The sequence below is a fragment of the Phragmites australis genome, chromosome 3, assembly GCF_958298935.1.
Source record: "Phragmites australis chromosome 3, lpPhrAust1.1, whole genome shotgun sequence".
NCBI classification, from domain to species: domain Eukaryota; kingdom Viridiplantae; phylum Streptophyta; class Magnoliopsida; order Poales; family Poaceae; genus Phragmites; species Phragmites australis.
This window is the reverse complement of record NC_084923.1, coordinates 3,083,891-3,110,711: the sequence shown is the minus strand read 5'-3', so window position 1 is coordinate 3,110,711 and position 26,821 is coordinate 3,083,891. Positions and strand designations below refer to the sequence as shown.

The 26,821-nt window shown below is 40.7% G+C and overlaps 1 protein-coding gene, 2 long non-coding RNA genes and 1 pseudogene across 3 annotated transcripts; 2 read left to right on the top strand and 2 right to left on the bottom strand.

Annotated features, from left to right (window-relative positions):
- The first annotated feature begins 4,360 nt into the window (after positions 1 to 4,360).
- On the top strand, positions 4,361 to 5,634 carry LOC133910883 (uncharacterized). Its single transcript, XR_009908557.1, has 3 exons — positions 4,361 to 4,530; positions 5,135 to 5,233; positions 5,313 to 5,634. It is a non-coding gene; the product is annotated as an uncharacterized LOC133910883 (long non-coding RNA).
- A 1,629-nt stretch (positions 5,635 to 7,263) lies between these two features.
- Positions 7,264 to 8,884, bottom strand: LOC133910882 (uncharacterized). Its single transcript, XR_009908556.1, has 3 exons — positions 8,565 to 8,884; positions 7,761 to 7,859; positions 7,264 to 7,681 (listed from the first exon to the last, which is right to left on the bottom strand). It is a non-coding gene; the product is annotated as an uncharacterized LOC133910882 (long non-coding RNA).
- Positions 8,885 to 12,540: 3,656 nt separating this feature from the next.
- Positions 12,541 to 18,065, bottom strand: LOC133911583 (ras-related protein RABC2a-like; annotated as a pseudogene).
- Positions 18,066 to 20,568: 2,503 nt separating this feature from the next.
- On the top strand, positions 20,569 to 23,183 carry LOC133911582 (uncharacterized). The gene is made up of 5 exons (XM_062353877.1): positions 20,569 to 20,903; positions 22,231 to 22,322; positions 22,409 to 22,487; positions 22,609 to 22,706; positions 22,801 to 23,183. The coding sequence occupies exons 1-5, from the start codon at positions 20,735 to 20,737 to the stop codon at positions 22,987 to 22,989; spliced, it is 627 nt and encodes a 208-aa protein (XP_062209861.1). The 5' UTR covers positions 20,569 to 20,734; the 3' UTR covers positions 22,990 to 23,183.
- Positions 23,184 to 26,821: the final 3,638 nt, after the last annotated feature.

Below are 26,821 nucleotides of genomic sequence, written 5' to 3'. Positions count from 1 at the left end.
TTAGACATCGAATAATTACTTTTTATTATTTATTTTATCTTATATTTTTTTCTTCTGTGAGTCAAAATTGAAACGAATAGCGACGTAAGCTTTCGATTAGTAGATAGATGAATTTTTTTTACTTTATTTGTATCCTTCCATAGCATATATATAAGAATACAATTAAAGTGAGTACAGAGAGAGTGATCATTGAGATATGAAAAAAAAAATTCGATATATATTATTATATTTTTAAATAAAATCATAATAGGTTTTTTCTAACCCTTAGTATTCAGATATTTTGGATGCATACCAATCATCTGTATTCTATCATCCGAAGTTAGACACAAATAATATAATATATTTATTATTGTATTATATGTTTACTTCATAAGACCTCAGTTGATTGAACGAGTGAAAAATATGTCTTGTTTTCACGTGTACTCTTGCTCGGTTGCTCACTCTCACCGCGCCTGACCAACCACCTTTTTATCTAATCAAACGGCGGTAGAGGATACCTATAATTGTGTATAAATGCATCATGCACATACATACATAACACGAGCTACAGCCATTGCATGGTACCGAGTACCTCATTTGATACTACCGTAACATCCTATGGTCTCGACGATGTTTCGTATAAATTTATCGTATAAGTAGGTTAAGGGTATGTCAAGTGAAGTTATATCTTTTAAAAATAAAAGTGTTTGATTAATTATATCTATATAGATAGATTGAGCTGAGGTTATGTTTGATCATTGAATTTAATATCGTATGAACATATGTAAAAATTGATATTATGATTTATTACTCGTAAAAAAAAATTTTATGACACTAATAAGTGGATCTGCCTTTATAAGTATATGCAAATTCTGAATTCATCAAGGCAGGCTGCGAAGGGGCTAAGATAAAACCGTATATTTATATCTGTTAAATAATACTACAACAATGGATATAAGCAATTAAATAAACTTTACTTAAGATTTTATGCGTTCGTTAGCTCAGGACAGAGAAGATACCAGGAATAATCACACCCTTGCTAGTTTTCCTAACTACTACTAAGGAGCTATACTAGTGTAGTTTAGTCTATCTACAACGGAGACAATATTAATATTTTTACCTTTTAGAGTGCTACAATAAAATAGGGTTCAATTTTAGTCAGCAAATTATCTTCAATAAAGGTTGTAAACTTTTTTTTCTACAGTAAAAACGGGATGGATGAGGGACACGGTAAATTTGCAGCTACGAAACGACTCCCGTAACACTGTTTACAGTGTATGCGTGTAGGTTCAGGGAAGAAGTAGAGTAATAAAATGTAGGAAATATGGTGTTTATTGGAGATGAAAAAAAATAGAAATATTGTAATAGTAATATGAGGTATTATAATAGTGTTATAGAAGACAAATTTGAATATAAACTTAGCAGCAAGCGGCAGCTTCAAAGTGAATGATGGAAGATTAGACGCGGCTTTCAGCTCCTACTCCGTGGAAGATGCCTCTCGGGCTCCAACAAAAGTAAGGTACAGTACCTGAGCTGTTCGCGGCGCTGGCGTTGCGTCCAGAGGCGTCGTGGTTCTTCTGCCAGCCTGACGGCCGGTCCACCACTAACTCAGAGACAAACAAGAGCAGATACTGCACTGCACATCACCTTCTCTTATCTTCTTCTATATATCCTTAATTAGCTTCTTTTATCTCCTTAACTACGGATCATACCCGGATTAGAGGCCAAAAGGGAGCTGATCACTGCCTTAAATTTTCAGTGTGAAGTCCGGGTCAGGTCCAGGTAATAAGGACCGTTGAGTAAATCACGCACTATTTTTTCTTGTTCTTTTTAAGTATTTTTGCAGCACTTCTGCATCCACATAATTTGTGCAGAAATTCAGATTTCAGGCATACAAAATCATGCCAGCCTGAACTTCTCTGGAATCTTCTGAAGAATGATCCTCTTTAGCTTGTCAGCGAATTATTAGCCTCCAAACCAACGAAAGGTTCTCCCTTCGGATATTTTAAGCGCTTGGACCACATCAATGATTGTCTAGATTAGCTTAGCATTATCATCTCGATTTCAAGCCGTCCTTGCTTGGCTACCTTATCACTTGATTAGGACGCTCTAATGCGTTCGGTGTGAGCTAAGCTACAGCCCTGTTTGTTTTTCTAGACTCCTCCTGACTTAACAAAGCTTCAGATCTAAAATTTATAAGCTAAGATAAGATAGTTTAAGATTTTATTTTTAACTAAAATATGAATAAAATATTCACTCATATACACTGAGTGTACGCTGGCATCTTATAGAGATACTAGATTGGAAAAAAACGGAGACAGTCCCACAACATTAATAATTGATCTATGATGCTTCACGATGCATCGACGAAGGCCACGTAATTCACATGGATGAAATATAGGGGAAAGTGGCCAGCCTAGCATTCTCTTCCTTCCCTCAATCCCTCTCACCGATCCTCCAAACCTTTTGCAGAAGGCGTCGCCATCCGCCAGTAGTCACCACCACCTCCTCCTCACGGGTCGCCATCTCTTGTCACCTCCTCCTCCCACCATCAGCCCCATCTCGATCTGCCCAAACCACTGCTCACCTCTGTAGCAGCCGTCGCCGGCGGATCAAAACAATACCTCGATACACTTTGTTGGGTATTCAAGCACTGTTCCGCACAAAAACAAATAAAACTGATAATCTAACATGCAAGACAAGTTTGCGTCGACTGATGTCTCCAAGACGAGTTCATACAATTCTATTATACTTTCTTTACAAAATCAGTTTTCCCCGGTTGACAGGAGGTACAATTTAGTGTTGCCGCTTTAGCTATTGTCAGTTTCAGATGGTGCTATAGCTAATCCTAGATTTTCGTCACTGCTCTATCAGTAATAATAGTTCAACATCCATATTCTCCATTGAGATAATGACTTGTCTGAATTTTACATTGCTATCCTACCTGCACTATAACAGCTGGAATGTATTGTTCGAGTGCGTACCTGAAATTTTCGGTTGCGCTGTGATTAAACCCCCTCCGGCTGCTACAATCCATGTTTTCCCTTCTCATTTTTTAATTTCCTACTTTCTTATGTAACTTAAAAACCATGGTTTGAAAATACGGATAACAGAGCATTACAAAGACAACGACTATGACGATACTGATAACAAGAAATATACAGCAACATATTAATAAGGATTTGACAATGTTATCCATACCAGTTGAGGATCGAAGGTTCAAGGGTTTAACAGCCTTCTTTTTTCTTTGTAATGAAAGAAGTCATAACAAAGTGTTAACAAACCTAACAAGCCTTGTCACGAAGCAACGGGCCGGAATAAGTGGCGCGGCAACGATACATCCTCTTTCTGGTCTGTTTACAAAGACTTAAAAGAGGACACACGTTCCATGTCCATAACCATGCATGTTTTGAGTTTTCTCTCAGAGGGCTAGTCCTGTTGGCCAGGTCATTGTTGCAACGTCACCAGTGACGGAGCTAGTCATTTTTATTGGGATCAGTAATCCCAACATAATACTATAATTTCTTAATAAATTACTATTTATCTATGTAATTTAATGAAACTGATCCTGTCGTTTAATGAAGCTGACCCAACAGCGGTCTGAGCTAGCTTCACCGCCGAAAGCCGCTGATCATTGCCCGCTGATCATACAAATTTATTTTCTGAAAATTGGTACGCATGAATTTCGGGAAGTTTGGACTGTTTTTCGAAATTGAATTAGAGTGTGATGAAATGGTAAAATGAGTTGTTAAAAAATAGCCGTTGGAAAAATAATCCTTAAAAAAATAGTTGTTGAAAAAATATCCGTTAGAAATATAGTCATTCTAGAAATATAGTCGTTACGAATATATTATTAGCTATAGAATACTATTAAAAATAAGAGAAAATATGGAAAGTAAAATATGGATATGCTATTACAGTGATCAAATATTATAAAAAATATTTATAGATAATAACCTATATCGAGTTATAGATGATGCAATATGAATATACGAGTTGTTCTTACCGGTAAATTTGGGAATTTAGACAATATACGCGACCGTATTTGCGAAACTAGACAGCATGTTGACGTATTTGTAAATCTAGCACTCGTATTCAGTAACTCCAAATCCGAAATTTGGCTTTCGGTAACTCAAATTCCGAAAACACCCCGAGCCCACATATTTCGGCAACTCAGGTGCCGAATACGGCACTATGCACCGTATTCGGCACCTGAGTTGCCGAAATATGCCGGCCGACGTCCCGTCTCTCTTTTGACCGCGTCACGTCAATCATTTTTTCCTTCCCGTCTTTGTTTTGGCTGGTGAATTATTCATGCATGTGCTCATCTTTGTTTTGGCGCCACACACGGAGAGATGTCGCTGCTGCTGAATAAATTGAGGTCGCTAGAGGAGAAGGGAGCACCAGAGGGAGCAGCAGCAGAGCAGAGAAGGGAGAAGAGAAGGGAGCAACAGAGGAGGAACGCGAGGAGCATCAGCAGAGGAGCAGCAGCTCGAGTATAGAAAGCAGCAGAAAAGGGGCCACGCGAGCACTTAATTAGCTTTCGTACCGGTTAGTTTTTATATTACCTATTTAATACTTAGGTTAGTAATATTATTTAGAGTAATTAGCTTATTGGTTAGTCCGTTTCGAAGTAGATTAGTTCTTTCGGGAGTAGATTGTTTAATCCGTTCAATTACATTTATTTAATTATATTAATTTGATAAATTAGAGTACTTTGATTATATAAATTAGATTATTTAATTATGTTATTAGAGTACTTAGAGTTTTTAATTAGAGTACTTAGATTATACAAATTAGATTATTTAATTACGTTATTAGATTACTTAGATTATTTAATTAGAGTACTTAGTTTATTTAAATAGATTATATGAATTAAATTATTTGATAAATTAGAGTACTTAGATTAATTAATTACGATGCTTAGTTTGATTATATGAATTTGATTAGTCTATATAATTAGATTATTTAATTAGTTTGATATCATGAATTTTTTTCAGCATTGTAATTAGATTGTGTCCTTAGTATAATTATATGAATGTCATTATCCGGTAAAATTAGAAAAAATTACATGTATCTTTGTTTAGCAGATACAATATCATGAAGCTTGTAATATATTCTAATTTGTTGTTCACCTATTTGTTGAACCATGAAGTCTTAAATCATTATCATGGCTCATGGTGGTCTTCCCGAGCTTCTTCAGCAGCGGTACGACGAGAACCATAGGGGAAGGATGATATTCACAGGACAGCAGGTACCATGTTTATATGTGCTATTTCATTGCCACGATAATTTCGAACTAACTCTGTACATGTATTGGATACCTCTTGCAGTTGGGTCCGTTGCGAGCCCGGAGTGTTCACAAGATTAAGGAGTTAGACCCTCGATTTCACGAGCCACTCGCACGGGTAGGACTACTACCTTTCGCTCTCATGATGGCCGGAGCTCCCATGGCGGGTGGTGGTAGGACACCTCTACCGGCGATTGATGAGGCACTGCTCACAGGTCTCGTCGACCGGTGGCGTCCTGAGACGCACACTTTCCACTTTCCTTTTGGCGAGATGGCTGTAACATTGAAGGACGTGGCCATGCTGACCGGGCTGCCAATCAGGGGCGCCCCGTTAATAGTTTCGCGACCCGCAATGGAGCAGTGGAAGGGTTATGTTGCGGATAGGTAAGTATTTGTTATGTAATGCACTTCAAATATTATAGTGCTATTAAAACTTCATCTGACCATCTGCATCTTATAGATTTGGTGTGCAATACGACGGGAAGGATGCTAGCCTCTCCATGTCCTGGGTTCATAGGCTCCCACAGTTCGGTCCATGCCCACTGGATGCGGACGAGGCTACACTTATGCAGCACTATGAGGTGTACTTGTACGTCCTGCTCGGAGGCATCATGTTCTACAACACGGTAGGCGATTATATCGTCCCCCATATTGTATGGTTAGCAGCCCACCTCACATCACATCCTTATGAGCCTACATCTTACAGTTGGGGATCTGCAGTGTTGGCTGCAACCTACAGAGGTTTGTGTGATGCAACCCAGCGAATAAAGAGGAAGGTAACTATTACAGGGTGCCTACACCTTTTACAGCTATGGAGTTGGGAATACCTCCCGGTTTCCAGACCTTGGGTGCTCAAGTGCTACTACCCAGTCCACATCTCCGATGGCATTGCCGATGACATAAGGCCAACGATGGGGTATCGGTGGATTCATGCCAGGCTAAGATGTAGTCAGCAGCAAGACCATGGTAATTACTCCAGGGTGATCAGTGACCTGGATGTCCTTAGCGCTGATCTAGTGGAGTGGGATCCATGGTGTATGGCACGAGTAGAAGAAATTGCAGATGGTGGACTCCTCGCATCCTCTTGTAGCCGTGACGCAGACTTATGGTTGACCACATGCTTCTTGTTGTACATGAACTGCGTGGAAGTATATTCTCCAGAACGTGTACAGAGGCAGTTCGGGTATCGACATGTGGTGCCAGTACCACCACCACGAGACGCCTGACGGGCGCACGAGTAAGTGTGGCGGTACTGGCACCACCTGTCGATACCCGAACTGCCTCTGTACACGTTCTGGAGAATATACTTCCACGCAGTTTATGTACAACAAGAAGCATGTGGTCAACCATAAGTCTGCGTCACGGCTACAAGAGGATGCGAGGAGTCCACCATCTGCAATTTCTTCTACTCGTACCATACACCATGGATCTCACTCCACTAGATCAGCGCTAAGGACATCCAGGTCACTGATCACCCTGGAGTAGTTACCATGGTCTTGCTACTGACTACATCTTAGCCTGTCATGAATCCACCGATACCCCATCGTTAGCCTTATGTCATCGACAATGCCATCGGAGATGTGGACTGGGTAGTAGCACTTGAGCACCCAAGGTCTGGAAACCGGGATGTACTCCTAACTCCATAGCTGTAAAAGGTGTAGGCACCCTGTAATAGTTACCTTCCTCTTTATTCGCTGGGTTGCATCACACAAACCTCTGTAGGTTGCAGCCAACACTGCAGATCCCCAACTGTAAGATGTAGGCTCATAAGGATGTGACGTGAGGTGGGCTGCTAACCATACAATATGGGGGACGACATAATCGCCTGCCGTGTTGTAGAACATGATGCCTCCGAGCAGGACGTACAAGTACACCTCATAGTGCTGCATAAGTGTAGCCTCGTCCGCATCCAGTGGGCATGGACCGAACTGTGGGAGCCCATGAACCCAGGACATGGAGAGGCCAGCATCCTTCCAGTCGTATTGCACACCAAATCTATAAGATGCAGATGGTCAGATGAAGCTTTAATAGCACTATAATATTTGAAGTGCATTACATAACAAATAATTACCTATCCGTAACATAACCCTTCCACTGCTCCCTTGCGGGTCGCGAAACTATTAACGGGGCGCCCCTGATTGGCAGCCCGGTCAGCATGGCCACGTCCTTCAATGTTACAACCATCTCGCCAAAAGGAAAGTGGAACGTGTGCGTCTCAGGACGCCACCGGTCGACGAGACCTGTGAGCAGTGCCTCATCAATCGCCGGCAGAGGTGTCCTACCACCACCCGCCATGGGAGCTCCGGCCATCATGAGAGCGAAAGGTAGTAGTCCTGCCCGTGCGAGTGGCTCGTGAAATCGAGGGTCTAACTCCTTAATCTTGTGAACACTCCGGGCTCGCAACAGACTCAACTGCAAGAGGTATCCAATACATGTACAGAGTTAGTTCGAAATTATCGTAGTAATGAAATAACACATATAAACGTGGTACCTGCTGTCCTGTGAATATCATCATTCCCCTATGATTCTCGTCGTACCGCTGCTGAAGAAGCTCAGGAAGACCACCATGAGCCATGATAATGATTTAAGGCTTCATGGTCCAACAAATAGGTGAACAATAAATTAGAATATATTATAAGCTTCATGATATTGTATCTGCTAAACAAATATACACGTAATTTTTTCTAATTTTATCGGATAATGACATTCATATAATTATACTAAGGACACAATGTAATTACAATGCTGAAAAAAATTCATGATATCAAACTAATTAAATAATCTAATTATATAGACTAATCAAATTCATATAATCAAACTAAGCATCGTAATTAATTAATCTAAGTACTCTAATTTATCAAATAATTTAATTCATATAATCTATTTAAATAAACTAAGTATTCTAATTAAATAAACTAAGTCCTCTAATTAAATAATCTAAGTAATCTAATAACGTAATTAAATAATCTAATTTGTATAATCTAATTAAATAATCTAAGTAATCTAATAACGTAATTAAATAATCTAATTTGTATAATCTAAGTACTCTAATTAAATAAACTAAGTACTCTAATTAAAAACTCTAAGTACTCTAATAACATAATTAAATAATCTAATTTATATAATCAAAGTACTCTAATTTATCAAACTAATATAATTAAATAAATGTAATTGAACGGATTAAACAATCTACTCTGAAAGAACTAATCTACTTCGGAACGGACTAACCAAATAAGCTAATTACTCTAAATAATATTACTAACCTAAGTATTAAATAGGTAATATAAGAACTAACCGGTACGAAAGCTAATTAAGTGCTCGTGTTGCCCCTCTTCTGCTGCTTTCTATACTCGAGCTGCTGCTCCTCTGCTGATGCTCCTCGCGTTCCTCCTCTGCTGCTCCCTTCTCTTCTCCCTTCTCTGCTCTGCTGCTGCTCCCTCTGGTGCTCCCTTCTCCTCTAGCGACCTCAATTTATTCAGCAGCAGCGATATCTCTCCGCGTGTGGCGCCAAAACAAAGATGAGCACATGCATGAATAATTCACCAGCCAAAACAAAGACGGGAAGGAAAAAATGATTGACGTGACGCAAAAGAGATTGATGTGACACGACCAAAAGAGGGATGGGACATCGGCCGGTATATTTCGGCAACTCAGGTGCCGAATACGGCACTGTGCACCGTATTCGGCACCTCAGTTGCCGAATACAGGGTTGTTTTTACCGGCTACTAGTACTTACTACCAGTACATCGAATGATCCAAGATGTTTGGTGGTGTCATTGGATCCTGTCTTCATCACATGCGTCCCCTACCCTGAAACGACAACGCTTGCGCCGCTGGACCTGTGGAGCCCGCGCAAACAAGTATCTGCGGAAATTATGGGCATATGCCCACCCGCATTTGCCTGCATGATGCCCTGGCGTGACTCTTCAGATCATTGTCCAAACAGGATTCTTTTAATAATATTATTTTATTAAAAACTTGCAAAAGTAATACCTAAAATATGATATTTGTACAAAGAATTGCGTGGCAGTGTACAATTTTCATTCAAGAACCTATGAAAAAGTTATTTGTATAATACCAAAAATATGAATTTTTTTATCAATAGTTATAATTTTTATATAAAATCATCTCTATTTGAAATCTTAAAAAAAAGTTATGAAATTTTCTTTAAATATCGTCTGCAAAAACACATAACCTATCGGTACACGGAGGTATCTACTTATGAAAATATCAAATTTTAAGTATTATCTTTTTAATTTTCTAATAAAATAATATTATTAAAAAAAGTTCGTCCAAACAGATGCATTGCCATAATTCTGCTGCCTATTCGGCGACCTGCTGATCGGGTTGGATCGGACCTGCCCCTAGTGAAATCTAGACCTGTCATGTCGTAGAACGGGAAAGGCGATGCTGAATGCTTGTGTATCATCCACGTCGCTGTTCTTTTGGCCATGACAAATGGGTGCTGCGCTCTGACCTTTCTTGTGCTTGGCAACTTGGCTGCTAACCATGGCCAGACGGCCATGTGGGTGTTGCTTGAACCTTTCTTGTCCCTTCAGTTTTGGTAAAATGCATCTTCTCTTCTTTACCTGACCATGCAGGTAGCCCATTTACAAAAGCGGTTTTGTGGCTATGTTTCTTTTTCTTATAATAGTTGAATGTTTGTAAGCTGTAACGTGAGTCAAAAGTTTACACATAAAAATATTATTGATTCATCTAAAACTAGTCATTATTGTTGAAGTAACTTTCAAGTTATAACATTGTTAAAGCACTGTAAACACTAAATGATCAGTCATCTTTATATTAATCATACCTATACAACCCTTCGAGCTTGCCAGCATAAACATAAGAGTCATCCGAAAAAACATAAGAAATGCAAGTACGGACTTCTTATATTGCTCTCTTCATGTTCCTCTCCAAAGAGTACCTGTTTAGCTTCATTAAGTGAGATCGTCTTGACCTGCACCCTATACAAGCCTCATCATAATAAAATGTAAAGGACAATACCCCTATTGAGATTAACTACACGGACAAATTTCTGCTCACCTCTATGGTGTCGGAGTATTCAGTAAGGGGTATCATGACTAACAGGCCTCATGAGGGATGTGACGATCGACGGAGGATATTTTCTGAACTCTGACTCATCGTGCAACCAGCCCTTGGCTCGTACGACCTGCGCAAGGCTTGCGCGATCAGCCTCCTTACAATATAATATGATCCCATGACCAGTTTAGACGATTGAAATGGATTGTCCACCGATTGGCTGAGCTTCTCGCTCTCGGTATCCTCATCAACATCGCCTAATTTATCATCATCTTCATCATCCGAGACCTTTGCAATCACATAACCTAGAGAAACTTGTTATGTCAATAGCAAGTAATTTGTAGCACGACCAGTGGCAATCAAGTAGAAGAAATCCAACATTAGCATCAGATGATTCCTCCGAGGGATGTGGCACCGCTGAACCGGATATTCAACTCAATGCCCTCTGGTGATCGAAATAAAAGAATAAAAGGGGGACAATTAATAATCTTGTTGGAATTTGGAGATCAAACTCACATTTGGTTGAAAAGAACAGGAGATGCAATCCAAACCTTGAGTTTCTTCAGCGCCACAGGGACTCCCTTGAAGCCAAACCATGCATACCGATTCTTGGCACTCCTCACAAGAATCTGTAGTACGTTCCCCGAGCTCCAAGTGTTAAAACAGGAGAGCACATCAAGATTTGGAACAACAAGAAATATAATTGCGTGCCAAGAACGAGAGCAAGGAAATCAAGCCTCACATTGACGCTCTCGAGCATGTAGATGATGTTGTAGATCTGACACTGCTCGACACCGAGCCGCTTGGCTGCATCGTCTAGCCCCGCCGCTTCCACATCCTCCCAGTCGTACAATACCACAAAGCTATAACCCCGCAACATGAGAATGAACCCTAAGTCAAATAACCAAACGCCAGGAGCATCCTACGCCAATTAAGGCGAGAGAGGAGTAGAGCCTTACTTGGAGTAGAGCAAGCCAAGCGACTTCTGCTTGCGACTGTACGCGTGGTGGCGGCGTGCCCCACCCTCGTGTCGGTGCTGGCTTCATGCATGACCAACTACGGAGCCATCGGTGGTGACAGGGGCTGCACGAGAGGCTCAACGTCGGAGTAGGAGGACTTGGTAGAGGTGGGGCTGTCCATCGCGGATGTGCGAGTTCGAAGGGTTTGGTTGAAACGACGAAGAGGGGAAATGAGGAGATCTCTTGCCACGTAGAGGAGGCCTGAATGTAGAGGCAGTACACATATGTGTGTAGAAATCATTACATATTATTTTAAGTAGTAGAGATAAGTTAGAAATGATTTGAGCAAGGAACATATCATGTACCCGTTACCTTTGCCTCTCAATTCCAATGACAAAAGAGGGCTGTTTGGTTTCTATGTTTGGGCGATGCACGTGAAACCACATACCACATATGAAAGACGGCGACAGAGTTCAAATTTTCCTTGCGAAATGACGGTGCACATAATTAATCTCGTGCATCCAATTATCGCAAAATGTGCAAGTTTTTAGTCAGGCGACTAAGACAAATCGAAAGGTACACTCCACTTGTGCCTTGCCCTGGTGCGAATATTAGGATCGTCCTTTCCAAAGTCCTTCCGTGCAAAAAGAAATGGTACTGGTGGATACATCCATCGATGCATCACATGCATTCCTCCACGGCCCATGCCTATCATGCTTCCTTCCATCGTTGCTCACAGATCAGAAGAACTAGCAACGAAAGTAGAGCGAAAAGCGAAGATATACAGGCAAAGTACATTATGCCACGAGCAAACGCAATTATCATGTGACCTGTGAACTAGCATTGGTGCAGTTGAAATGATGTGAAAATGGAATCTGACTGCTCAATAGCAAAGACATAGCTGCCGTAGGTTCCAGTCAAGGATATAGATCTTCCATCAGGTAGCCAAGTTATACCGGAAAATAATCCTACAAAACAAGCAATAACCTTGATTGGTAAAGCCTTCAGTTAAGAAACTATCCATCTAGTCTTAAATTCGAATGCTCACAAGTCGTGTTAGTACTTTTCTAAAGGACTCAGGTACTCCACTCTTAAGACAGACAAAGACATAGGACACCTTCTCCCTACAGTCAAGTTTTTTTATATACTAATCCTATTCATTGGAGGGAAAAAGCATGTGACGCAGCTCTGTCGTACTGTGTAGTATAGTAGTAGAATACCATCCAAACTAAATAATAGTTATAATCTTCTCACAGAAAACCTAAAAGATAGCAATATAAATCAATGCTCCAGTTTTGATGACTACAGAATACTAACAATGATACAGCTAAAACAAATTAGAAATGTTAAATTCAAACTCCATCCAACCGAGACAAGAGCCGACCGTACCGGTACGATTCGGACCACGGACCAGGCAGGTTAATACTTCACATGATTGGAGAGCTTCCACAGGCCACAGCTAACTACAAGCCCTGAGTTATGTGCCAGCTATACACTTCCACACATACAACTACGGAAGTGATAAGCTGAATGGATCTCGTTACAAGCAGCAAACCAAATTGCCACGTCAAGACTCAGGAAAATTTCTTTTGTACAGATCAATTCACACTAAAACCTCAAGTGGTTAGTTCTCCCCTCACTCGCGTTGGTTGCACCATTGAGCACTTAGATACACTCATTTGCATTGCAATACAAGGACAGCTATACCTAAATACCATAATCAGGCTGCATACAGTAACTGGATCTACTGACAGCATCCTCCACCTTGTTTTGCATTCTCCTGCTTCTGTTTCAGAATGTTCCTCTTAACAACTGAAGAACCTTCCTCCAAGAGACTTGGAACCTCAAGAATCTGAAATAGATCAACAAATCGGAATTTACGTTTTGCACAAACTAGGGAGGAAAATATTGTATAACTGAGACTTAACACAGGCAATTTCCACCACCAAGTAAATGATGTGCTGCCAAACACGGTTTGAGCAAATGCTAATATGACATTTAAGGTGCCAGTAAGACTTGCATATAATCTGTACCTTGCTTAAAAGATGAATAAAATGAAAAAAAATTGATTGTTTCTAATGGAAAGACGTCATATTCAGGAGGAGCTAGCTGAGTTTCCTAGCACACTCTGTATAATCACATAAGAAACTCTTCATTTATACTTTGTAGAAGAGCCTTGTTTTATGGAGTCATAAATCCAGCACACAAATGCCACATTATTCATGACCAAGGCACCGAATCTTGTGGGTTTGTTCAAACAATTATGTGGGCAGTGTGCATCTCCATGCTTCAAAGATATAGTGCACACACCCATGTGTCTACACAACATGAAACACATTTTTATTACGCACTATTTGTAACTAAAGACATAAGCAAAGCACAAAAACTCATGTGCAAAGTTTGCACACTCTGCACTTGCACCCACAAGAAACAATTATAGCACATCTAGTCAAATCATCTGGCAAGTTCACTTAAGTATGTTCCATGTTGGTGCAACAGTGCTGCCCAAATAAGTTACGCACAATAAATTGGCCAATCGAAGCTAAGCAGGTGAGAAACCAAGACTTCCTACATGAAACATTATGATATATAACTAATAAATAAATAAACTAACCATGAGAAATGGACAAATTTCCCATAATTGAGAAGCATTTTTAAGGTCTTGGTTGAACATATGGCAGGCCGGAGAAGAAAACGGGGAATATTTAAACAACAGAAATTGTTCAGAACACACATGGATTGATGGATAACTGCTTCCCTACCATCCCCTTAAATGGACCTCTGTTGATTATGTAAGTTTGGAGATATAAGGTTGCAGTTCTCAAGTTTAGGTACCAATGACAGACCCACGTTCCATGCAACTTTAGGGACCTACTGTGCACACTGCACACTACCCTTAAAAGAACACTGGACAGAAAAACCAGTGATTACTGCAATGGGCATATACCACAAATGTTGCAAGCAATGGCAAAATCAGGACTCTGCACCACTTTAGGAAGAATATGATCATAGAAACATATGCAGTTACATCACTGTAACAAGACGACGACGACGACGACAACAACAACAACAAAGCCAAACAAGTTGGGGTAAGCTAGAGATGAAACCCAATAAGATCCAACAAAAATGAGGATGAATAGATAAATAAGGTATTAGCAATAGTAAATATAGTAAAAGCAAAAAGAGTAAAAGAAGACCTACAACCTAAGTCATGGTTCGAGCATGTGGATTGCTAATTTCCAAACACTCCTACCCATGGATAATTCTTTAGGGATATTCCATTCCTTCAAGTTTCCCTTTACAGCCAGGTTGACTCTCTTTACATCACTGTAACAAGAGTATTTCTATATTTACCTGAACTTTGCCCCAATTCCGAAGCACGTGATCATAATCTAGATACATTAGAAACTAGTAAGGTACTGATATTTTTTAGCTTTAACTTCACCAATGCTACTGCACATAATTCATTGATAACTTTACAACTCCAATTTTGTAGAGTTCGCTGAAGGAGAATTTCGAATGGTATCAAGAGCAAAGAAGTAATCTTTTGGTATTTAGTATCTTTCTTGTCTGTGCATATGTACCTTTAGTGCAAGCTCTTCAAAACATTTCTCTACATTCTCTCTTGTTTTGGCGCTGCTCTCGACAAATAGACATCCAGATTCTTGTGCAAAAGCAAGACCTTCTTCCCTTGTCACCATTCTTTCCTCAGCCTACATGATAGAACCATCAAGCTCAGAATTATGCACTGTCACTTTATCTTGTATGTTGATTCCTGTAAATGACCCAAGTATAACCAATCTAATTTTGTTTTTTAATTTTGATTTAAGACAATCTCATGGACATGTACTGGCTATATACTTTTCTTGTGCCACGCTACCAATATTATGTTATTGCAACAAATGTTATCTATCGGGCTCAATTGATACTGGTTTAGTTTTTGCACAGTGGCCAGCGGGTTACAGAAGTGATCCAACATGTTATCAGTAGATCAGTGAAAACCTTCGGTGAGGGAATTAAATACGGAAATAGATTAATATTTTTTTGCACGGAGAAACAGATTAATATTGATATGAAATAAGAATTTGATTTATGTAGGAAAATGTATTACCTTGTCCACTTTGTTTCCAACAAGCATTTTGACACACTCTTTATTTGTTGAGTGCAACTCTATTTCCTTGGCCCATACATCAGCCAAATTCGTGAAACTCCCCCTCTTTGTGACATCATAAACTAACAGAAGAAGACAGTATTAAGTTAATCTTCTTTAAAGTTACCTTGCACAACTTTTTTTCTTGTAGAATAAAATAATGATTATAAGGATCACACACTCTCAATGCTTCCTTGAAATTTGTTGCTACCAATCATCACATTGCATTTCAGCACTAATCTCAAAAGTTGAGCCAGGCTTTCAGTTCCCCAAATACAACCACCAAATGGGTACATTATCATAGTGAGCTGCCATCCAAGTGTAGAGACAAATTATATAGTCTGGCAAAGACATGCCAAAGTTTACTGTACTTTCATCAAAAATTATTTTCATGAATCAACATTTAGGACTGGCCTGTTTACATGTCATAACTAATCAGAGATAGTATCATCTATCACGGTACTGGAAATGATGCATCCATACTCCGGCTAATCTTGAGAAGTTCAGACAACATGACTCACGTAAAACTGAGGTGTTTGAGGCAAATAGAAGTGATGGTACAGAGTCAATGAAATGTGGAACAGCAAGATCCTAGATAGCACACTACTGTCTGGGGTTCAGCATGAAATGTGATAACCTGATTGGTTACATGCATATTAATATGATACATGACAAGATCGTACTGGTGCCACCGGATTGGAGTATGCACAAAATTTAAAAACATAACCTAACATTTGATGGCACAACTAGAGCGTGCAAATAATTTAAACATACATTAATCTTAGCAGTAAGAAAAGCATAAAAAATATAAACTAATTGTTGAATGGTCATGTATGTATCTTGGAAGTGACTAAGTTACCTAGAATGATCCCATGAGCACCCCTGTAGTAAGAGCTGGTAATTGTCCTAAACCTCTCCTGACCAGCTGCAAAATAATGTAAAAAATTTATGAAGAACACTCGAATAGGATACTCCTTACAACCATTACGTCCAAAAAAGAAGTTTGCGATCAGCACCAAAAGAACAAGAGAAAAAAGCTATGCAAATGAAAGGAGAAACTAATTGCCCCTACTGCTCAAGGCAACAACTTTACTGCACGGAAAAGTTACTGCCAAAACAAAGATGTGAACATCACTTTAGTAAACAGACAAAAAAACTTACCAGTGTCCCATATTGTCAGTTTCAGTTTCTTCCCACCAACAGTGAGAAATTTGATTTTAAAATCCACCCCTGGCAAACAGAGTAAAAGAAAATTAAGTTAAGAAAAGTAGATAATATGGACGATAAGGTACAACATCTAAAATAAACAATGTCCTAATTTAAGAGTTCCTATTTGAGAATAAGAAGATCAGGTTGGGGCTGCTACAATTGGAGGAGTTTCATGGCTAAAATTGCATTGGATAACCTTTTGTAAAGCAATAGTTTGAGCTATAACTTTTAAAAAGGTAGTGCCCACATCAGAGCTCCGAACAAGGCGGTGGAACCTTCCTGCGCCTCTCCTGCGCTACCAAGTACACCAAAACCTCTTCGTCTCTAAACTTCTGCCTTTGAAACTTTGAATACAAATGTATGAGAGACAGCTCCTATGTCTTTAGTTGTTGAACATTAGTGCTGCAAACAAGATGGTGGAAGCCTTCTGCGTCTCTAAACTGGACTCTGACAGAGGAGCGGATTCCACCTAGACCACACTATCCATACATATAAAACCACTTGTTCCTTGAATTTTAGGTTGTGGTAAGAAGAGTTACTTCGAACTACATCACTGAAAACACAGATACACAAGCAATTACTAAGCAGCACCTTAGCATTGGTTTCTGTTTGTACAGAACACCTAAAATAACATCCAGAAGTTGCTTCCACATATGGATTGCAGCAGTGTGTGGATATCCCTCAACCCCCTCCCATAAAAATGCACTTACAAGTGCCATCTCACAATGAACATAAGTACGTCACTGTACTCTATCAACAGCAACACGCTGAACACTAATCTCCACTGAAGACAAAAAAATATTCGCTTACTGCTGCTGTGTCCCCTAATCGAGACAAGCCAAAGAAGCAGCCATGCCTCTCACAGGAGTTACGAATCGATGAGATCCAGCGAGGAAGCTAGGAGGAGCCCGTCCGGTGCGTACCTATGGTGGGGGCGATGGCATCGTCGATGTGGGAGGCGGAGACGAAGCTGACGAGGAGGCTGCTCTTGCCGACAGCCGAGTCCCCGATGAGCAGGATCTTGAAGGAGCAGTCGTAGCTGCTCGCCGGCGACGACGCCATCTCTCCAATCCCTCAGGATCAAGCTTGGATCGAATCGTGGGCAAAGCACCCAGGAATGCGGGTCGGGTAGGTTGGTGCGGGAGGCGGCCGAAAGGAATAGAGGAAGGGGAAGGGTAAGGAAGGGATCGTTGGGCGAAGCCGAAGCGAGACTCGAAAGCGAAACGGGATGACGACGAGGAAGCGTCGGGTGGACTCCTTTCAGTTACGGTTGACGGCGCGGCGGGCTGCGTGGCGGGCAGCGGCGGGGGCAGGAGCCACATGGCAAGCCTGGGGGGATTGGAGCGGAGCGGAGCGCCGCGCAGTCTCGCCCGCGCTTCGGCGCTTGTCCTGGCGCGGCGCCACCGCGCGACTGCGGGAGGAAGCGGGCGCGGCGGCTACCGAGCTGCCGACACGGACGTGGTCGGTGTGTCCCGAGGACCGGACCCGTCCAACTTTCGCGCCGCGCATGTGTCGCGTTTGAGTAAGCGGTTGCGGCCTAGGCCTGATACGTGGAATCGGCGCTCGGTGGAGCGAGCTTGTTTCGGATTCTGAATTATGTATTGTACTCTATAATTAGATTATGTAATAAATGAATAGATTTTAAAAATAGATGGTAACAATTCAGATTTAGACTGTGATATAATCCATAATTCACATCAGAGTAGCTTCTATAATCCACAATTTAAAATCTAAATTTTCACAATTCACAGAGAAAACAAACATGTCCTCACTCGGCCACGAAACCTGCGGCCCACGCGGGGGCCGTGTCACGTTGCTGGTCGGGGTGTCCAGACTTGCCTAAGTGGGTCTGACCGGTCGACCCCGGCAAGGGCATGCATAGGCATAGCCCGTCAAGTCTAGCTACAAAACCGAGTCATATCATATCGGTCCGTATATTAGAGGCTCAGCTCACGACACGATTCATGAAACACAATGATGTGTCAGGTTAGATCGGGCATAGCTAAGAGCCTAAGACACAATCAGTATGGCTAGCACGACAACAACGAGGCAATCGACTGGGTGAGACGGGATAGGATGACGATGACGGGTGGATGATTCCTAAGCTGTGCCTATAGTAGCGAGTTTAGTACCAACCTAGTAAGCACGGTTCAGTTGGACAGGTCTAGTGGTGTCCTATCATTTGTGTTTGGTCGGGACACGTTAGTGACGTCAACATGGAAATAGGTATATGTGCTCGAGAGGTCGAGCGTTCGTGGCCACGGGGCCGATCAATCGATGTCCATCAACTTTCTTGGATTTTTTTAATATTTTGAAAATAAAAAAATATGTCTATTTGAAAAAAATTGTAGTAGAAGAATGATAGATACATGCCGTCTTTTCAATGGATAATAGTTTTTAAAAAATAAACCTATCGTCATCTAATGGATGACAAGTTAAAAAAATTATATTCTATTGCTTTTAAATTCAAAACACTATTAAAATAGTTATGAAAAATTCAAATGATGTGTAGAGGATACTATGATTTAACTTAAAAAAATTAGATAAAAATATGTTATTTGAGTTGATTTTTTGGAGAGCTAAATTATAGTACTCTTTACGCTACCCATTTTTTTTTTATAATTTTACATGATTATTTTGATAGTGTTTTGAATTTTAAAAATAATAAAACATATTTTTTTTTTAAGTCTGCAGCCGGTTGGAAGAGTGATAAGATTATTTTTTTCGATCGAGGGGCTCCCAGGTATGTTAATCCAATTCTAGGTCATGGATTGGACAGCGTGAAAGGAATGCACTGCCTGCCTCGCATATCCATTCTCATGTTGATTGGTAGCATGCGATTTGATCGTGTATCTGACGCTTATTGTTTGACACTTTGACTGACCGGCTCAGAAGATGAGACACGAGGTTTTCCAAGCTCGAGTTGGTGCCGGTTTATCGTAAAGTATTGGCGCGAGTTGCAAGGTGGCTTGTGGGTGACCAGCTTAATTGACAGCGTCATTGATGTCATGTTGAGCACGGCTTGTAGTACGCTACTTGAACAATTCGTGCGCATGGACAACGGGAATATAAATCATAAGAGGATTAATACATGAAAAATGGATCAAAGTTGATCTAATACATATTACAGTGTTCATCACGTACCGATCTCTTTTCGCAAAAATTCAAAATTAGACAACATCTATTAAAGTATTTATTAAAATAGATAACATGTTATCGTATTTATAATTTTAGAACTCGTATTCAGCACATTATTTACCTAAAATAAAATTTCGGTACACCGTATGTTGAAAAACCGCAGATCCAGTTATATTTGACTCACCGTGTGCCGAATATAGGCTACAATGTCATACTTGGCACACTATATGTCGAATATCAACCTATTCGGTACATGGTGGCCAAATATGACATTTGCCTGCCATACGATCAGTAATTCAGCACACAGTCATATTTGGCACACCGTGGGGCGAATACGGCACCGTAGCTCATATTCGACACATCGTGTGTCGAATACGAGCTATAGTGCTGTATTCGCTACACGATGTGTCGAATATAAGGTTTTCGACGTATGATGTACCGGAAATTTATTTTTGGTAAATGATACGTCGAATACGAATGCTAAATTTATAAATATGCTTATATATATTGTCTAATTTTAGATTTTTATCAATTTTTTCATATTAATAATCAAATTTAGTCACATCTAGCAATCACCCGCTTGCTAAGAATTCCATTTATTCCTTTAAACTTGACAAGTAGTTGTTTCTATATGCCAAATGTCACTGGGATTATCACTAACACAGTAGTACTTGGGGATGGTTTCTTAAAGCTGAAATAAACCTTATTAAAATCTGACGTCTACATGACATGACCACATGGGTGAATGTACTGTTTGGGAACGATATCGACCATCTATTTTCGATCCAACGCTACATGACGACGCACAACACAATCCCCAGTTTCCCTCTGCGAAGCGTGTGGCTGCCGGCTAGGTTTTTGCCCTCAAGTCCTGAACCCAAAGCCGCCGCCGCCGAAAGGGTTCTCTGCTCGCCATCTCGGACGCTCGCCGGGCCAATCCCAACTCCCAAGTAGTCCTCGCCGCAGATGGCAGTCCCCGGCGCCCGCAACGGCCTCATGGACGACGACGACGACATCGCTGAGCACGCTGAGGCCTTCGGCGGCGCTTCCGATGACGAGGAGGTGCCTCCCCACCTTCGCGCACTCGCCGATGCCGCCCAGTCCGGCGATGTCGAGGCCCTACGCGCCGCCCTCGGTACTGGCTTGATCCGACTCATTATCTCCCGATCCTCGTTTACTGAACAGTTCTAGAGTTCTAGGGTTGGGTTCTGTGAGAACACTTGATTAGATAAGAGTGCGCATATTGCCTAGATTGGTTATTTTTTATGGTTCCATAGATTAATTAATTTCTAATTGCCGAAGCATACTTCCAGATTAGTAGTACTTTCGTGAAAATGTATTGGCCTTCACTACCCAGGTTGCTAGTTTGCATGATACAACTGCAGGATTGTGTGATTTCAACAGCTAGCTTAGCGGTTACGAGTGTATAGCCTTGTAGAGACGTGAATGAGGCTTGTGCATGCTAATTTCTCCATGTGGTGATGTGGATCAGCTTGCGTGTTGCCTGAATTTTCCGGTGCAAGTCTTGCATATCATGGTTTGTCATGTAGGGTCATCTTTGAGAGGTATCTGCTTAAGACAGTCGTGTTTCTGTGCACTTGTTTTGTGTTCTATTAGTTTTGATCTTTGGGGTATCTGGGAGCAAAATGCTAGCGCGGCTCCATATCACTTGAATGCAGTTGTGCGAATACAATCATTAGATAGTCACATGCTTTTGCAATGATGGAGAAGATAAATTATACTTCTTTTTATATCATACTAACATCCTTGGTAGGAAAAATATTGCAGCTTATACTTAATACCACACTTAACTGCTTTGTGATATAAAAAATGCTTTATGTTTGAAGGATGCAGCCCTTGCGGTTGGTTTACTTTCTTTGCCCAACCAATAAACAAATGAAGGGATAGCTCATTTGTGATTGTGTTACCTTGTTAATTATTATGTACTTGCTTGGTTGGCATACTATGGGAATCTCCATAAATTTGTTTGCCTTTGCTGGATGCTTTTGGTACTTCTTTGTTTGCTCAGTACTTTGTGGTTTTCTTCAACCTGTGTAACGACGACCGAATTGGCATTCTTCAGGAACTTCTTGAATGTATGATTTGTCCTGGTTTGGTCAATTGGGCCTTCTAGCCCTCTCAACATAATGTTAAACGGTTATACCGATTATATGATGTAGTAGTCAAATCTGTCTATTTGAGTTCCCATATTATATACCAACCATCTCAGTGTGTCAGCACATGTTAACTATATTTGTTCAAATCCTTCTTGCTAAACTATCTGTAGTCCTACACTCGACTTTCGCTCATTAATACCATAGTAGCTTCCTTTAAAATTTGTCTTCTAGTCTTTTCATCTATTTACTTTCAAGTGCATGCCTGGCAACAGAAAAAAAAAACATATGTGCATATTTGGTTATGTGGAGCTCTTCACTTAGGCTCTATTGTTTTTGTTTATGCAGATAATCATGGTGGCAGCATTGATGTTCCAGTGGAAGATGGTGATACTTTGCTTCACCTGGCATGCTTATATGGTCATCTCCCTTGTGTGCAGGTTGACATTGTTATCTCATCCCCCCCCCCCCCCCCCACACTTTGATTATTGGTTTTATTTGTATCTAACTGTGGTTGTTTTGTCAGCTACTGTTGGAACATGGAGCTAGCTTGGAATGCAAAGATGAAGAAGGAGCAATTCCTCTTCACGATGCTTGTGCTGGAGGTGTGTATTTTTGGACATGCTTGTGCTTGAGGTGTGTATGTTTGGAATGCAAAGATGAAGATGGAGCTTTAGGTTTTTAGCCATCTTTTATTTCGTTTTCTTATCGAACTTTTTTGTACAGGCTTCACCGAGATAGCCCAATATATTCTCAATTTTGCTGCTAACAAGGATGATTGCATAGTGCGAATGCTCAACACCGTTGATTCTGAAGGCGATACCGTAAACTCCCAAACCTTTCCATCATTTGTGAACTGATATTTTCAGGTTTACGCCATCTGCATGAAAATTAAAATTCTGCATCTACCTTATGCAGCCTCTCCATCATGCTGCTAGAGGGGAACATTTGGATGTTGTCAAGCTTTTGCTCAAGGCTGGGGCATGTCCCAAGAAGGAGAACTCTTATGGGCAGACACCCGCCGATATGGCTGACCAAGACACCGAAGTCCGAACTCTGTTGACTGCCAAACAAATTGAGGCAAGCACACACATGAGTGATGATTAAGCGGCCAGTGGAAACTGGTAATGTGGACTAGTAGTCTCTTAATATACTTCTATCTATCATCCAAACTTCATCGACACTGAACTTATATTGTAGTCAGAACTTGTAGCGTGGAGAGATTAAGTACATGATTGATGCTCCTTTTTCATATCGTTGCATTACAGGAAAGAAAAAAAATTGAGGACCCTTCTATTTTATTCTTGCTTGGTTGCTTGTTTGTTCTTCCTCGGTGTCTTCTAAGGTTTTTAGAGAAGATCTATTTATTCCATGACGACCAAAGTTGAAATGCTTTGTGGCTTACTGGAAGGTCCCTAAGGCGTAATTGGATAGATTAAACTGATTTGAGGTGGTGTATTGTTTATTGAACGGATTGTTTCCTCGTAGGTTACAGATTACTGTTTGGACTGTTGCATAGAGTAGCATATGTGCCGTCATGGTATGATTGTTCGTGACAAGCATGCCTGATCTGGTTAGGCCACAATTGTTCTTAAGAGTTTGTATATTTAGTGCCGCACCCTAATTAGTAGAAGAATCAACCATTTTCTTCTTTTTTAAACAAAATTGGCATAATTTTATGGTCAGTTAGGAATTTATAGTTGCGATATTGAGCGCTGCGTTATTTTTCTGGCGTAATACACACCACTAGAAATACGAGCCTAATTGTGAATATCATATTATTATTTTTACAATGTTTTCTGCCAACTAATCATCCCTTAGACAATCAAGTTTGTTAGACTCGCTCCTGGAGCGGCTCATTTGCACGTTCGGAAGCAAGTCAATCAAGGGGCCAACTTTTTATACGACTCCGATTCCGACTCGGCCCCGAAATTCTCCTGGCCAGGTACGCGTCGCCGCATAGGAGTCGCGCTACATACAGTGATTCACTGTACACATATTTTACTGTTCAAAATACTGTGGTGCATGCAAGATTCCCCTCCTACACGAGTCGCAGTCGGGCCGCCACCCGCCGATCGCGTCAATATAACGCAGCTTACCCATCTTCACCGATCCCGTTCCGTATCTCCATTTATTCTCTCCACGGCCACCGTCTCACCGATTCGATCGCCAGTTCGCCACCTTCTCCCAACTACGACCATGGCGGCCGTGCAGTAGCGCCTCTCCTTTCCGCTCTCTCCTCAGCCGCGCCGCGGCAGCAGCAGCCTGATTGAAAAAGGAGTGCTACTGCTACCCACTTTTAAACAAGTGAAAAAGAAAGTAAAAAACTACTATAAACAAGACAATGTGACGCATTGTGATTATGTAAGAGGCAAAGAAGTCCTACATCTTGTACTAATGCATTATTTAACATCAAATAGAAAAAAAAACTAAACCAATCTAGAAAAAACTAGATGTTTTTTTTTATTAAGATGAAATAGCCATCCAAATTCACATCCAATATGACTCGAACTTGATCGAACAACTTGCTAGGCTCAGTTTCTACTTAACATCAATTAGTTGTGGCTAACTCATAAAACTTTTGCCTTGAACATAGTGATCGGTGGGAACTTTTGTGTTCCATCCTAATTGCCATCAACTTTTGGTTGATGTAATCAGACAATGTTATCTTGGAGGTAGCAGCGTGCTTTGCTACATCTCATCTTACGCTTTGTTACCGCCAATTGCGCTTTCTACATGAGAAGTAAGCATCAGATGACATCAAGATGATAAGCTAACAGTCAAGACACTGGACGTTTGGTTGATGCCAGCAACCGAAAGTGAGATGCAACTGAACACTCGTAGTGGCTCATTAAAAATCACTACCAGTTTGGACGACTGAAGTGGATGGTGCCGGTTGCTGTTATCAATTTGTTGCTGACCTGTTGTCCGGTTGCTGATGGCAAAGAAGATACTCCTCACCTCAGAGTAAGAAAGATTCCTAATGGCTTGCTGCCGTTTGCTTGCCAACACGGTGTGATCCTTGAGATTTTACCACTGTGTGATCGCCAGCCAAACCGTTCAAAAGTGCAATTTCTTTTTTGCCATGAATGAGGAGAGTACGAAGAAAAGAGAAGAAAAAAAAGAAAGAGAAGAAAGAAGAAGAGATAGAAAGGTGTAAGAGCCGACTCTTCTGTATTCGTCACTGCTGCCATGCACGACCTCAAGCTTGATTGACCCTGTGGTCCGGGCGGTCTAGTCTTGTCAGCAATGATGGAGGTTCCTTAGGGCCAATAGAGGCCTTGGCCCCTTACTTCAAAATTTTGTTGAAAAAAATATAAATGTTGTTGAAAAAAGTATTAATTTTACTACTTAATTTTTAACTATACACTAACCCTTCTCTCTACTGGCCCTCAGTTCCTTGTCAAGCTCTGCTACTGCTTGTCGGTCATGGTGGGCGGCACGAAGTGCTGCTCCAGGTTCCCATGGGCTGCAGGCTGCAGCTGTAGCCTGTAAACCTCAGTAGCCTTGCTCGAACCTTCCATTTTCTTTGCCCGTGACCGTGGAGACCACACCAACCAACTGCGCGCGGCAGCTGAAGAAAATGTCCGTCGGTTCGTCCCCCCCCGGCGGGCCGGGAAGCTTCGCCTCTTTTGGTTTGGTGCGTGTCAACGCAGTTTTCACGTGATGCGGTCATATTGCACAAATACCCTCGTAATGTTCCAGTATAATGTCATGATACCAGATAACAAGTTAACAACATGGAATGGTCCTTGGTCGAGAAGCAGTCCTACCACGTAGTCCATCCCGAGCTAAACAATGTTTTAAAGTGCTAACCTCTTTTGTAGCTTGGTATTCCTTTTAAGCCTGGCATCCCTCTTTCCCTCTATTTGCATCACATTTGCTGCAACTTGTAGCTTTGTAATTGTTCTCATCCCCTCGGGTGGCCATCATGTCTATCACACTTTTCACTCATGATTTTTACTAGTTCGATTATGAAACAAGGAAGTGTTTTGATTTTGACTGTGCCAATGGCAGTGGTGAAGCTAGTGTTGAAATGACAGTGTTGCACTGTTTTACTAAACATCCTCCAGTAAAAAATGCTTTGATGTTTTGGATATTACATGTATTTGATGTGTAAATTTGACCACTATTTTTTATTAGAATATATTTATAAAGTTTAAAAAGTTTATGAGATTATAAAAGTATTTTTTAGATAATTTCATGCTTATAATTTTTATATTTTGAAGTTAAATATTTTAAAAGTTATCGATGGTTAAAATTTTAAAAATTTGATCAGATCTTATTAAAATATTATATATTTATAATTGAAAAGAGTACAATTTTATATGGTCAATATAAGCCTGTCTTTAGTGATTTTTCTCTTGACACATTAGCTTCGCCCCGATGATACTTTTCATGCCCCAAACAATCATCAATCGCTAATGTCAGAACTAAAATGCAGTGAGTGCAAGGACACGCTATAGAAACTTTTGCTACAAACTTCTTCTAAGAAAACCCATCGAAAGCGATAGTATTTCGTTTTGACCGGCAACTGTTCATCCCGTCCGCAGAAAAGGCCAAGCAAACACGCACACACGGGAGCAACTCAATCCTACCGAGCTATGAGTTCGGGCCCACATATCAGTGACAGGCCATGTACAAGAATATAATTGTCAGGTGGCAGCAGGCCCTTTCTCAGCTCCCTTTCCGCAGTACTTCATTTTTAATTTTTTAATCCGTAAGTGCATTGAAAAAAAATATAAATATTAAACCTATTAATATCAAGTATAAACTTAAAATATAAATACGTCAAAGCACTATTGTAGTTTGATTTGAGAAAAAACAAATAAATTATCCACTAATTATTCTTCTATTTTTTTAATTAATAAAACTGATTTCATATCCGTACTTTAACAGATGAGAAGACTAGAATTCGATATAGATGATAAAAATTAGT